The following is a 15,632-nucleotide window of genomic DNA, read 5'->3' on the forward strand; positions in this document are numbered from 1 at the left end:
CTTTCCTACATGACCTATGAAGGGCTCTTCACACCTTCTGATTTTTTTTTTTTTTTGAGACAGAGAGAGACAGAGAATGAGCAGGAAGGAGCAGAGACAGAGACCAGAATTGGAGGCAGGCTCCAGGCTCTGAGCTGTCAGCACAGAGCCCGACCTGGGGCTCGAACCCACAAACCATGAGATCATGACCTGAGCCAAAGCCAGAGGCTTAACCGACTGAGCCACCCAGGGGCCTCTCACACCTTCTAGAAAACAACCAGCCCTGGAGTTTCCTCTCTTCCTCTGATGACTTCATACTCAAACACAGGCTGTCTCAGGACATCAAAAAGTCAGCCTTGCATGAAAAACACTCATTATCGCTTTCATTCTGTACCATCAATCTTATTTAGTTATATTTTTGAATGGGAAAATAGGCCTTGGTTAAGCTATCAGGTGTAAGCACTCTATCTCGATACGAAATCAAAAAGAGTGCAGGGTAATACTCAATACTGAAATGACATGCTGCATGGAAAAAGAATTGCTAGTGGAAATTTGGCTGTCCTGAGTCACCAATATGATTACACTTTTTCCTTCAATTTGTTTAGAAAGGGGTTTTTTTACCTGGAAAGTGGTGCTATTTGTTTGCTTTTTAAGTTCAAAAACTCTTTATAAGCTTATGGCTTCTAAATCCTAGATCTACAGTAATTCTGCCTGCACATCCCCCTTTCTTTTGAATAAACATTGTGCAATCTGCTGGATTTCTCTATGACTTTTTTTCATACTTGTGAATCTGTTTGGAAAGAAAAGAAAAAGGAAAGGGGAAAAGAGCCTTCTGTTTTTCATAATGTCTAATCTTTTTCCCCATTGGCATTCACCAGATGTTGCTTTGGATCGGAAGATAAATATTAAAATCTGAGCAAGAACAAAGCGAGCTGTTTACTGGGCAGATTTTTCAGATGTTCTCGGGAACACTTGAAAAGACAGGAGATGCTTTGATATGCAGGCTGGCCGGACTCCACAATGGAATGGTCCCTCGAACAGGAGTGGTAGGCCCTGGAGGCCATGTCCACCCAGCCTGCAGCTCCGGATGGTTCCATCTGTCCGTTGGCCGTGCATTTGTAGGGAAGGTCAGGGATGGAGAGGACAGGTTACCTGATGAAAAGGCCTGAGAACCGTGGAAATGCTGACCCTGTCCAGTGATCTGCTGCCAAGACGCATTGGGGACTTTCTTCACAAATGTAGAGGTAAGGCCATGATTGGGGCAGTCTCTCTGTCCCCACAGTGACAGTCAAATCACACTGCACGTAGGTGCAGCTGGAGGCTTCACAGCTCTCTTCCTCAGGCTTCAGGTCACACAGGAAAGCCAAGGACACTGTAGGAAACACTCACCATTAGATTAGGTAGTAACCACAAAAAGATCTGAAGGCCTCCTACTGTCACATGAATGCACTTCACTTATCCTCTAACAAATAGGAAAATTAAGTTATCAATTTACTTTTCTTAAAAATGCACTCCATGGGGTGCCTGGATGGCTCAATTGGTTAAGCAACTGACTTTGGCTCAGGTCATGATTTCACGGTTCATGAGTTGAAGCCCCATGTCAGGTTCAGTGCTGACAGCTCAGAGCCTGAAGCCTGCTTCAGATTCTGTGTTTCGGTTTCTCTCTCTCTCTCTACCCCTCCCCAGCTCATGCTCTCTCAAAAATAAACATTAAAAATAAATTTAATGAACTATATATACAAAATACATACAGAATATAAGTAACATTTTTGTAAAATATGAATCATAAGAAAAACTCATGAATCTACAAGCCAACATAAGATTTAAAACAGTTGTGATGCCCTTGAATCTGTGTCTCTCCATCAAAACCATCATCTTCCTCCTCATCCTCAGAAACATCCATTTGCATTTTTAAAATTGCTTTCTCATGTGGGTTTTTCTAAATGAGAGATTGTTGAGTTTTACTTGTTTTTGAATCTCATGCATAATGTTTTTGTGCCTGTTTTTTTTCCACTCAATATTACATTTCCAAGGTTTATCAAATTCCATACTATCACATGAAACTTGAGAATACAATTTCACTACTGTTTTATATGGCATTGTGTGAAAGTACTATAGTATATTATTCTCCTACCAATGGATTTCTGGGTATTTCCCAGCTTTTGCTACTACAAACACATACTAAATTTCCTCTAGGGTGTATGCCTTAAAGAAAACGGCTTGTTCATAAGGCAGGTACAAGTTCAACTTTACAAGACAATGCCATGATGTTTACAAAGTGTCTGTGCCATTTTATATTCCGGGCGGCTATATTAATGTTTCCCTTCTGCCACATCATTATCGCCACTTGGGAATATCAGACACTTAATTTTGGCCAGTCCAGTACAAACACAATGGCATCTCATTACTACATTAATTTGCATTTGCATCATTACTTTTTAACTCAAACAATTTTTTATATGTTTAGTAAGAACTTCTATTTTCTCTTCTGTGAAATTCCTATTTCTGTCATTTGCCCTTTTTTGTACTGGAATGTTTGTCTTCTTCTTATTGATTTGTGTTCTTTATATATTTTGGGTACTAATCCTAGAAGGTTTCTATGGTTACTAATACCTTCTCCAAATTTGTGGCTAGCCTTTTCATTCTCGTGATGGGATCTCTTGATTAATAGAAGTTCTTAATTTTTACCTAATTTTGACTATTCACATTTTATAAAGAAAAGCAATTCTTTGAAGCCCTGTAACCCTTAGCTGTTTCTTTCTTGGTCATGAGATGCAATGTAAAAAGCACCAACAAAGTAGACCTGCAATAACCTTAAGGAGTAAAATAAGTCTCTACATGAGATGGTTTTGGAGCAGCTGTACTTGAAAACCCTAATAAAATGAAAAAAAAAAAAAGAAAAGAAAAATCTCTAGTTTTCTTCCTCTGCAGCAAACCCCCCAGTGCAAGGGTGCAGCAAATATTAGCAGGGACCATGGCCTTGAACCCAAGCTGCCTGCCCGTCTCAGTGCTGCATCCGGCCAGGGGTACATGAGAGGAGCACACATAAGAATGTTTGCAGTTGTTCAACCACATGCAAGTATTATTATTGTTGCTGCTACATTCCAAACCACCTGACACATAGTAGGTACTGTGTGTTTGCAATTAATTACAACAATTAAGTCAGCTGACAGTAGGACTCTCCCGTGCGAGGACAATACATACAGACTTTCCAGTTAGTAAGCCCTAGGGCAAATATAGGCTCAACACCTATACAATAATGAACTCATTGGTGGTCAGGTGGATGCAAATTGACAAGGTGGATTAAGTGACGTTAATCACCTCAGCTGTCCACGCCTTGTGGAAAAATTAGAGTTTCCATAAAGAAGTCATGCCATATAATGCAAGGTATGAATGCAAGAAAGAGGAACATCAAAAATCTTGCTGAGTTTTTAAAAAATATGAATTATTAGTTTCACTGAACGAGATATTTTAGCTACCCATTATATGAAAAATACAAATTTCACTTGTTAGAAATGTACTGGGAAGAGAGGTAACACAGAGGACACCAAAGGCAGCAAAAGGCATTTCCTGAGAGCCCCACCTTCACTGCCCCTGCCCCACTGACGGAAGCAAACACATTGTCAAGCAAAACAATTATTAGGAAAGTTCGAGTTCTAGGCTGTCATCCACAAACCAGAATGAGAAACATCACTTTCTTTAGTGTGCAAAATCACACTAGGGAATAAAACTCAGAATTCAAAGTGACCTTAGTAAACTAGAGAAATTACAGAAATAAACAAAAAACAGCATGAAAATAGTAAGACAGTAACCGCAGAAGAAAAAATAAAACTCATGTAAGTATAAGATGAGGAATGTCCAGCTTTAAAAAAAAAAAAAAAAAAAGCACCTTGGAATAATTGTAGGTAACAGTAAGATTATAAACCAGGAAGACAGCGGTGAAATTGTCCAAACAAATGCGGTGCCAGATTATATACAGGCATCTCATGATGCTACCACCCAATAGAGCCAGAACTTGAGGCTTCTATTTCAAAAAGGTAAGAATTCAGAAAAGGCTCAAAAGAGAAGTACTGAAAGGTTTACTTGATGGCAAGTTTAAATCCATCAGGTGGCCCCAGCATGCGCATTTCTAATGAACTTGCAGGTGATGCTGCAGATTTAGCAACATTAATAATAATAATATAGTCTCAGTAGCAATGATCTAATTCTCAGTCATAATATCCTTGAGGACCACAGGGTTAGAAGGTCTGAGACCATGCAGCCTTCTGAAGAGCTGCCAGCTCTAAGTTTAAAAAAGGAGCACAGGGGAGCATTGGTTGAGCAAAAGGATGGATTGCTCTGACAATGGTGATGGAGAAACACACACGAGGGTTCTATGGTGAAATAGTCCTCTTTAAACAAAACAAAGAATCTGTTATATTTTAAGATTTTATTTTTAAGTAATCTCTACATCCAGCATGAGGCTCGAACTCACAACCTGGAGATCAAGAATCCCATGCTCACCAACTGAGCCAGCCAAGCATCCCAACATATAACAGATTCTTAACTAAATTGATAATATGCAATCCCATCTGAAAGTAGGGGAATTATTAATAGTTACTAGCAATTTGTGAGGCATATTTTCTTGGATCATTTGATGTCCATCATAGACCTACTTGCTAAAAAAAAAAAAAAAATACACAAACATGTACTCAAAATGTTTTATTCAGGATTTTGATAGAATCCTTGAATACCATCCTGGATCTTAAGTAAGAAACCAATAGTGTTGGCTTCCTCAGTTCCTCTCCACATTTAGACACTGTAATTAAAAGTCTTTAAAAAGACTTTTTCTTTATGCAAGAGGAAAATAACTCCAATTATCCATTTCCCTAGAGTAAAGAGCAGCTCTGGCACAATCAGTGAGTGTTTGGTGACACCTAGTGGCAAAGGTCAGAGTTACAGCTTCCAACTCCTGTTTCCCTGTTTTAAAAACCAAGGAATTTTGGGAAGTTCTTTTCTAAAATGTGATCATGTCTTTTAAAATATAACAGCTTCTATTACTCTTCTTCTATAAGTTATCGAACTTCTACTACCACAATTTATCTAACCCAGAAATTTCAGTGATTTTCATTTTGTACTTCTAAATGAACTATCTTGATATAATACCAAGGAGTTTTTAAAAGTTAATTAATTTAAGCAGCATGTGGATGAAAGCCTTTTTAAAAGACTGTAGCTATATTAATTAAATACTGTAACCTAGAAACATGGAGTCATGGTTTTCTGTTTCCATCACTTCCCAATTCCTTCATTTATTTTCATCAAGCATTAATTTTGCACATGGACTTCAACACTGGTCTACTCACTGGAGGTAGAGAATGACACAGGCTATGTCTCAAACTCAAATCTTTTACTGTGTCTTATTTTTTTTATTTATTTTTGAGAGAGAGAGAGAAAGAGAGAGCAAGCGAGCACGTACATGCACACATACAAGTGGAGGAGAAACAGAAAGAGAGAGAATCCCACGCAGATACCATGCTGTGAGCACGGAGCCCAACGAGGGGTTTCTTCCCATGAACCACGAGATCATGGCCTGAGCCAAAATCAAGAGTCAGTTGCCCAGCTGACTGAGCCACCTACCCATCTCCCAGTGTATCTTAAGTTTTCCAGTGTGAAATCTTCAGTGGAATAGATCTCTCTTCCATATGCTCTGCTCATATATATGATGATAACAAGAAACTCAATTGCCAGTTTGTATTTTAATCAAGGAAAATTACTCCTCCTTATCTCACTTTCCATCCTCTCCCTCCTTCCCCTTCTGATCTGAGATAATCTCATGTAAACTACCAACAATTACCCATCAGGGAATTCTTATCCATGCTTGGATACAGTGATGCTTTGATTACTTTGTAAATCGTTCAAACACATTCAAGTTACAGACACCTTAGTTAGGATCTAACTTAAACCACTATTCAGAAAGCACATGGGCAAAGGCTTTCTAGGTGCGCAGGTACAAGATCTATGATTATGCAAGCAAGTTAATCACCTGGCTAAGCAGGTCCTATGCTGGTAATGGCATTTTCTTCCCCCTTCGACTTTTTCTTCTGGAGCTCAGTGGGTAATCACCATGTGTTGTAATGTCCCATCATGGGACCGTCAAAGCTTTGCATCTTTCTAACAAAGACACGGCTTCCTGGACCACAATCTACTGGATGGCTGTGAAGCTTTAAGCAGTTAGAGAACATGGTGTTGTGAATTCTGGGCATTGCAGAATAAAAGGATGATGTTAATGTTGGCTCTTTTGCTTATAATAAGAATTCAAGACCCGAGCCCGCCAGGCAAATCTGTCAGAGCTGCCCAGCCTGCTGATCTAATCCCCACACCACTACCTCCAGTGAGCAGAGGTTTTCAACAATCTCCTCTCAGAACAAGACCAAGAGATTTTTTTCCCTACGATGCCTAAGGCTGTCAGTGAAACTAATATTCAGAACTCAGAATTATTTCCTCTGTTGACATATGACTGCAATCAAGAACACAGGTAATAAATAGGATAAAAGTTACTGTGAGCCATTTTAATAGGTAGTCCCATCTAACCTCTTAGGGTATAGAGAAATCATCTTCCCAGGAACACACAGAAAATTTAGGGGTCAAGACAGAATTACAAATATATAGTTGACTGAAGAATACCATTTCTACATATACTCTTAAAAAAAAAATAGGTGGTGTTTCTACTGACCATCCAGGGGCGGAACCAAGCAGCTGAAGGCTGACACTGTAGCGTTAGCCAAGACTTGGCAGGGAGCTCCACACACGGCAGCTGAGACGGTCCCTGGAGAAAATCCCGCTCCAGACACATGCACGAGCCTTCCACCCAGGCAGCCTTCAAAATGAAATAGAAGTTCATGGTCACGGAGGCAAATCTCTCTTTCTTAACTCAAAATTCAAATCCATGCTTTCTTGTTGCCCATCATTCTTTTTATGCCCTCCAGAATTCACACAACTGGCTTTAAGTTCCTGGTATAGAACTTAGTGTCCCGACACTAAGCTCCATTCTCCAGAGCCTGGAGTCCACCTTCTGTCAGACTCCAATCATACTCAACAGCCTACAAAAATGTAACTACTTTTATATAGAAAAACAATGCTTATTTATCATTTGTAAGTTTCTTTTTATACAAAAGACTATACAATTAAAGTAAAACTTAGCTTCACTTCCCAAAGGTAGCCATGTTTGTTTTCTCATGAATCCTTCCAAAATTTAATCATAATTATATATACAGAAAATCTTCCTACCCATATTCTTCTACAACTTGTTTAAAGACATAGCATATGTCTTTCCAAGTATGTGTACATGTAAATAAACTTCATAGAATTCCATTATATGATTGTGCCACAATTTATTTAGCAATTTTCCCACTGATTGACACTTTCCTAATTTCTCTTCTCCTGTGACAATTAATAATGTTAATGAGCCGTACATTTATTTGAATAAAACTGCAGCAAACCGTTATAAGTGAGACTTCTAGGTCAAAAGAAAAGGTTTTAGATTTGATGAATATTGCCAAATTTCTCTTCAAAATAACATTATAGCAGTCTACCCTCCCACCAGCACCGATTTCTCATAGATAAAAGTAGGACAGTTGTTAACACACACCATGTTTTGTGTCAGTATGAGAACCAATAAAGGTAAATGTCCCCAGACTCTCAGACATGTGGCAACCTCTAGTCCACATGGAGACATGAGGACAGTGGCCACTGTCCTGATGTCAAAGTGCTTACCTGACAAACCCGAGAGTAAGACTTTATTGTGAGGGTGCATTTCGCAGCCCTGCTCTCTCATAAAAATTCTGGAATCCTTCGAAGAAAGGACAACTAGGGAGTATTCAACCTAAGCCCCTTTGTCCAATGAGGAGGCTGAGGCTTAGGAAAGGTACCCAGCTAAATTACTAGAGTCAGGACCAAAATCCCAACCCCTATAGCATTCCAAATAGCTGAGCCCAGACAAATTTGTGCTAAGAATCGGCTTAGCAAGCACTTCATCAGTCTGAGATTCAGCTCCCATCATTTCCTCTATACTGCATCACAGTCAGATTGGAGCTATCTCAACTGCAAAAAGGCTTTACGTGAACAGAAACCAAAACCATCACTAGAAGAAAAGCCAAGGCTAATTTCAGTGTATATATATCTAAAAGGAGAAAAAAGTTCAACCAATGCAACCCTGGTATGCAACTGATCTATTATTGCTCAGGTATGAATTCATCTGTGAAAAATCACAAGCTGATGAAAATCAATGATATTTAGTAAGTGTAATTCAAATTGGTATATAGGGCTAAAACCAGGTGAAGGTGTCTATGTTCTACTTGATCAAATTTTGAGCTCTTACAAATGGTATGGAGACACAGATTAAATCAGGTTAATGAATCAAATTAAAATCACACTTACAGAATATGCACAAATTCCTAGATTTTTTAAAAAAGCCTCATACAGGGAATGTGACAAAAACAAGTTTTAAGGAGGACACCAAGACTCTAAGAGGCCAATTGGGCATCTCTATTCTTCTGTCATTCAGATTGAGGTTGATTTCCTCTTCTCTAGAGTAGTAACAGTAGCTATTAATTCACTCACATAAAGAAGGAGGTCTGTCTTATTTGTTTGACTTACCAAAGTTCTCAGTCACTGCTGAAATAGTGGCTGTCGATGTGAATACCAGGACAGACGAGGCCCACCCTCTTGTGCGGTCATAACCTCTGACTGGGTACTTCCCAGCAGGAAGGGATGTGACCATACACTGGAGAACCGTGCGGTTGCCATAGACACCCACACAGGGTGACATCCCAATAAAAATGTCAACATTTGCAGCTCCTGAGAACTGGGCCACCACAAAGGTTAAGATGTCATCAGTCTGAGAAAAAGACAGCAATTCTGGGGTGAAGGCATTGCTATAACCAATGACTCCCATCTGGTATGAAAGTCCATCTATCTCGATGACCAGGGCAGCAGAGCCATTTCCTATGGGAACAATGCACTGGATGAGCTCGGTGCTGATGCTCACTGTCAGGCAGGCCTGCTGTCCAACGTAGACTAGTGTGCTGTTCTCTCCCCTCAGAGCTGTGCCCTTCATGGTCAAGAGGCTTCCACCATGTATGCTGAAATTCTTGGGGAAATAATCAAACACTTGAGGCAAAATGTAGAAGTGTCTGGAAACATTACCGAAACAAGCATATCCATTTCTTGTATGAAAAACTGATACATAGTGGAGTCCTGGGGTCAAGTCACTTATCCAGCATGACACATGGCTTGCATTAAATAAAGTTACAATGCAGGGAAGGTGATTATCCACAAACACCACTGGTTCATCGGCTGTGATGCCCAACTTCTGACCCCTAATCAGCACCATGGTCAGAGACCCATTGATGTTAGTAGTCAAGGCATCCACGATGGGAGTTGTCTCTTCCTGCAGGAAAAGAGTGCAATTGCCCTGACACTCACTGGGTAGCCCATTGACCAGGACTGTGATGTTCAGGATGAAGGAATCAAGCCAGGGATCTTCCACTCTGTTAATCTGGCAGACGATGGTCTGGTCCCACAAGCTCAAAATCATACAAGTAAAAGGACCCGAAAGGTCAACCTGCACTGACCTCTTCCTGGAGTTGAGAGCCAGCCCCCTCACTGTGAGTACTGTCCCACCACAAGCAGACCCATGTGTTGGCAAGATGGCTGTTATCTGAGGTGTCATCACAAACTGCTGGGGCACCGCAGACATGTTAGCAAACCCCATCTGCTCTTGACGTAGGTGGATTGGATAGACGCTGGCCTCCAAATGGTGAAGAGGAAAGGAGCACCCAGACAGGCTCATGTTGTTCCTTAAAAACTGTGTCTCAAGATCACAGTTCAAGACCCCCAGAAGGATCACTGAGTTGGACAGGTTATTTCCCTCCACGTAGAGCCTCAGGCTGCTATTCGTGATTTCTCCTTGCATGCCAGTGACCACTGGTGTTGCTCCTGCTTCATACATGAAGGTAAAGCCCTTCCCCACCAGGCTTGGCGAGGGTCCTTGGACAAAGGACACATTGCCAGCCCACACCTCCACGGGGGCTGGGATGGCAGGAACACCTGCATCAGGCAGCGGGGCGGCAGGCGGGGTCTCACACCAGATGACCGTCTCTGTTGAGTTCATGATGTCACAGGACCGATTACCCACAAGCACCCAAACCAAAGCTGGGTTCCTGCTGAACCCCATTCCCGAGATGCTGAGGATGGTTCCACCTAAAGCATGAACCGAAAACGAAACTTAAAACCTGATATTCAGAACTAGGAATGCACAGCGCCTGTCTAACCCCAGCACAACTAAGCGGAAGGTGGGATGTTAGGGAAGCCTCAGCTGTATCACCTCACCTCATTAATGTTAGATTTGTGACCATTTTGGCAGGAGTTAGATGGGCTGAAATTCACATAATAGTAACACAATATTAACTGTCATGCAGGTGAAGAATGTTTATAATATTTAGGACAAAACTTTTTCAAATCTATTTATAAATCCTAAAAGCCACTTCTATCAACTTATACACTAATGGGAAATCTAATTTCTTGAAGTATTCTTGTCAACTGCTATGTTATCAGGCATGTTAGTCTGTAATGTTCTATATATTATGTGGAGAGAATATATGTACATTATAATGTATACATAATTAATGAAAAATCAAATTCTCTAGACTTGTCATTTGCCATGATCTTACATGATATTCCAGATTATTATGCAGAGTATATGTAGCTTATTCTGTATACACTCAACTTGCACACTGATTAAAAAAATCAAATTTGAAGTCTTATACCTCTATATTATTCTATGTAATATTTCCATAGTCATATATTATATAGGTATATGTCTGTGTAGGTGCATGTATGTATGTTGAAGCATATCAAGGACTATTAAAATATTGGAACATGCTCATGACCCTGCTGATATATTCCTAGACTTTGTCTCTCTAGTTGAGGGATTATCAAGCCCCATCTTCAGGATAGGTTAGAGCAAGATACCTCATACCTAAACCTGCGGTATAGGCAGGCAGCTTTTTTTGTTTGTTTATTTATTTGAGAGAGAGAGCATAAGAGAAGGAGGGAGAGAGAGAGAGAGTGAAACACAGAATGTGAAGCAGATTCCAGACTCCGAGCTGTCAGCACAGAGCCTGATGCAGAGCAAGACCATGACCTGAGCCAAAGTCAGATGCTCAACCAAGTGAGCCACCCAGGTATCCCTAGGCAAGCAGCTTTTAAAAGGATTTTAATATACTCAAAAAGAATAAAGTGCTATTTCATACACTATCACAATGATTATTCACATGCAAATATACAGCTTTTAAATTTTTTTTTAAAATGAATAGCTTTCTAGATTTCCCTGTCTTGTCCTCACATCTTCCATACTAGCATTTGTGTTTCTAACCACTTCTGGGTCCTTAACCTGCATCCCTAGAGGAAAGTGAAGACACCAGACTCATTCCTCCTCTTCTTACACATGAAGTATATAAAAGACTAACGTAGGATGCTCTTCCTTTCTTTTTCTAATATCCTCTAAAGATGTGCTACCCATTGGATGCTTCAGCCTCTTTCCCCTAGAAAAACAAAACCAGGCACATCTTCTTGTCGTGAAAATTCTTTATTTTTCTGAGCTCACTGAGCTAAAGTATAACCAAGTTTTCACACCCTTCTAAGTACACTACTCGATTCCTAAAGCACAAGGAAAGCCCTCTCCCTGGGACCCCATTACTGATCTCATTGGTTCAAATCCAGGAACAAAATCTGAATATCCGGTGTGTAGACCTGCTGAATCAATGATATGAGAATCACTCACCCAGAAGAGACCCACAGCAAGGCTCAATGCTAAAAACTTCTGTGATGTACTGGATATGAAGGTCAACCCTGCAGAAAATGGGGAGACTGATATGAAATAACAGTTTTAGAAAGAGAGAAAGGGAGGAAAGACAGATGGGGGGAGAAGAACAGACATGAAGCAGCGAGGGAGACAGCTGTCAATGGCACTGCACCACAGAGAAGAAAGGACACCATGGGGGGGAAGATGTGTAGGACATCTTCTTTGGCCTGTATCATCTGGCAGCATCAGCCCACACAGTTTAGCCAAATTTCTGGAATGAGGAGAGGAAACTCTTGAAGAAATACTGGGCTGAGGACCTTCAAGGCATGAGCATGGCTTGGGCAATAACTATAAGCCATTTATTCAAAGCCCTAGACACAATCTTATTAAGGGTCTTATGTAATCAAAGATGCTAAAGCACAGAATATTCTCCCAGTACATAGAGATGCTCACCCCACCTCCACCTTAACCAAAAGCCATGACATCTTAGTCTCAGAAAGTCACTGACTAATAAGCCAAACATTTTCCTTGGGTTGATCTTGGGAGTGTATCGTCCTATAAGGTCTCTAAGATTTCTTCAAATTGTATAATTCTCATCTGTTTATGCCCTAACTTCAGAAGGAGGGGGGAAAGTGAAGACCTAACTCAAAACTAGACTTCGTCAACTGAAACTAGACCATAGAAAAGACCTAAAATTAATGGCAAGTGTGCACCTCACCCCTGTGAGCGAATGCTGACCCCATTGATGGAGACCGAGATTCTGTGGAGACCGACAGGCAGCGGGGGCAGCACCACTTCCAGGCCCTGAGCCATTTGTACATGAACCAGAGCCACAGTGTCTTGGATGCGGACTTCTACATCCAAATCTGTGTAGTTTACCAGAAGTGCCATTCCCACGAAGAGGGTCTCACCTCCTGTATTGAAAAGAATCCATTAGCCTCAGTGATGTAAATTTGTGGCTTCAACAACTTCTTCAATTTTAAACCTTTAAACCTATCTTTCAGAATTAAATACGTGATCAGTCCTGTGTATTACACTCTAAATAAGCATTTCGATACCAATCTAACTTCTAACAACTCATATCACAAAACTTCTCACAATCTTATCACAATAGAGCCACCGCCTATAGTCTCAAGGCATAAAAATCAAAATTTTCAGGACTCTTGTACTCAAAAGGCACAAACTGAACTCCATGTAAAAGCCAATCAAGATGCAAAAATAAATTGAGGAGTAGTTTGGGGGACTGTCTTCACAACCAGCACACAACACCCCAAAGCCCTTTCTTTAACTTACACTTTCCTTCTGATAGAAGTCTAAAGCTAGATCTCAGTGCGCACTGAACCCCTTAAAATGCTGTATAGGAGTGCAGTACCACAGAGTGTGCAAACCACTTTCACACTCACCATCCCATTTCACCCTCACATTATCCTCAAGACATTCATAGAGCAGGTAGAAGAACTGGCATTTCGCTTTTGAGGAAACTAAGTTCAGCAGCCAATGTTGAACAGCTACTTAAGGGAAATATCAAGGCCTAAGCCCAGTCTTCTGTCGCAATTTAATACCTTTGTCGTTTAATTAGCAACTTTACGAAAATGTCATGTATGCTATGAACACTTTAATTCAGTTCTTTTTACCTTAAATACTTACTGAGTACCAAGAAGGAGACACAACAAAGGGCACAAAAATAAGTTAAACACAGATCCTTCCTTCAAAGAGACCTCAAAGGGAGTAAACTGGGTGCCAAAATAGCTCCAGTACAAAACATCCCATAAGAGAGGCGATATCTAAGCAGTGCACTTGTTCAAACCAGAGCAACATTCTGAATATCAAGAAAGACCTCATAGGCAAGATGGTGCTTGGAATTTTACTTGAGGAGCCCATGAGTGGCTCAATCGGTTGAGCATCGACTTCAGCTCAGGTCATGATCTCGTGGTTGATGAGTTCAAGTCCCACATTAGGTTTAGTGCTGACAACTCAGAGCCTGGAGCCTGCTTTGGATTCTGTGTGTCCCTCTTTCTCTGAACCTCCCTGCTCATGGTGCCTCTCTCAAAAATAAATATTTTTTTAATATTTTTTTAAAAATTCTACTTGAAAAATAAATCCCCAGAGGAAGCAGTAATGAGTACGGTGTTTAGGACTCAACTCTAAAAACTTCACAGTTTTACCCAAAGTCTTTTGTAGCACTTTCTCATTTAAATATCCAGTGCCTTGGAGAGAAGGAAAGAATTGGGTGCCTTTCAGGAAGATCAGATACATGTACATAGTCAGGTACTCTATGAGAATAGGTCAAGTTGATAGGGAGTCTAAGGCTAAAAACCAAGAAAGCAATTCTAAGGGGTCTTTTCCTAGTTCAGGAGAGAGCAGAGACCTCCAAAAGTTTCTAAGCAAGTAAGGGATGTGATCAACGCTTTCTTCCAGTCTATGAGATTAATTGGAGAGATAGGAGAGGAGAAATCCAGTTTTCAGACAACAGAGTCTCAACAAGAGCTAGAAATCAAGCTCACAATGGCAAGAGAGGAAATAAATATATGTAGCTCTCATGTGTCTCACAGAGACACAGCTTAGGCTAAAGCATCTCTAAAACTCCTTTAGCTGCTAACATATGAGAACTCCAAAGCAGGCATCTACACACCTACATAGTCAATCAGATGAGGAGGAGGAGGAGAAGCTATGTGAAAGAGTAAGTCAAAGACAAGGTGTTGTGGGGTGTTGGGAAGACTGGCTACCTGCAAATCCTTGCTCTGCCACTTTCCCACCTGTGAGTCTGAATGACTCACTTTGGGCTCTCATAGCCTTAGATTTTTCATCTGTAAGATGGTAACAAAGCCCATCCCATAGGGTGTGTTGTAAGGATTAAGTTAGATATCCTAGAACATTCTCATTCAAACGCCCTGCGTTAACGGCATTCTTTTTTGCTCCACATTCTCCTTACTTCTTCATGTCCAATGTCATTCCTCTTATGAAGCCTGAAGCCTCACTGTAGTGACTTTGAAGGATTTCAGGGTGGACCAAGAAAAAAGGCATGACAATGAGGTGGCAGTAATATGAAAAGGAGTTTCATTGGGTGGTTCTTTGACAGGCTTGCAAGGGTACAAAAATCTCATAGTAGGAGACCTTCCAGAGGCAACAAGAGGAGACCACCACCCAGAAGGGAAGGCAGGCAAGGAAGTCCCCAGGGACAAGGAGAGGGGGCTTATGTGCCCAGATGATGCCCAATCTTCGCAGGAGACTCTAGGTTGGAGACCTCCAAAGGGCATCAATGGCTTAGAGTCTTTTATAGCCCCCAAGTTTATCTTACCTATCACTAGCAGACACTGTAGTTTTGCAGGGTATGCAAAATGAACAGACTCTAAAAGGCTAAAAATCTGTTTGGGGGGGATTATATTTAAAATAATTGGTTACGTGTGACACCTAGGTGACTCAGTCAGTTAAGCATCTGACTCTTGATTTTGGCTTAGGTCATCACCTCAGGGTCATGCATGGGATTGAGCTTTGGCATCAGGCTCCATGTCTGGATTCTCTCTCTCTCTTCCTCTCTCCCTCCCCTCCCTCAAAAACACTTTTTAATAATTAGCTTTATAAAAATTTGAGTTTGATATCAGTATGTTTTTGAGCAAATGAGTCCCAGCCTGCTGTCAACAACATACATCTTTGACTTATCTATGTAACACTCAGTATCTAGCAGAATGATGCCATTTACTGAACAAATGTTTGTGGAGAATTTACTCCATGTTGGTTCCCGAGCTCAGTACTTTTACCTACTTTACCTCCAGTTTTCACAATAACTTTGAAAGAATTATTCCCACCTAGC

At 40.8% G+C, this 15,632-nt stretch overlaps 1 protein-coding gene across 1 annotated transcript in view; it reads right to left on the reverse strand.

Annotated features, from left to right (window-relative positions):
• The window catches only part of PKHD1 (PKHD1 ciliary IPT domain containing fibrocystin/polyductin), a 466,767-nt gene that overhangs the window by 373,121 nt on the left and 78,014 nt on the right, over nt 1–15,632 (reverse strand). Inside the window, exons 29-33 of the mRNA XM_029945445.1 lie at nt 12,540–12,735; nt 11,801–11,868; nt 8,614–10,218; nt 6,692–6,835; nt 1,132–1,351 (exon numbers count right to left, since the gene is read on the reverse strand). Of these exons, the coding sequence (XP_029801305.1) occupies nt 1,132–1,351; nt 6,692–6,835; nt 8,614–10,218; nt 11,801–11,868; nt 12,540–12,735 (2,233 nt within the window). The remainder of the gene's footprint in view (nt 1–1,131; nt 1,352–6,691; nt 6,836–8,613; nt 10,219–11,800; nt 11,869–12,539; nt 12,736–15,632) is intronic.

Source organism: Suricata suricatta, chromosome 7 (genome assembly GCF_006229205.1).
Source record: "Suricata suricatta isolate VVHF042 chromosome 7, meerkat_22Aug2017_6uvM2_HiC, whole genome shotgun sequence".
NCBI classification, from domain to species: domain Eukaryota; kingdom Metazoa; phylum Chordata; class Mammalia; order Carnivora; family Herpestidae; genus Suricata; species Suricata suricatta.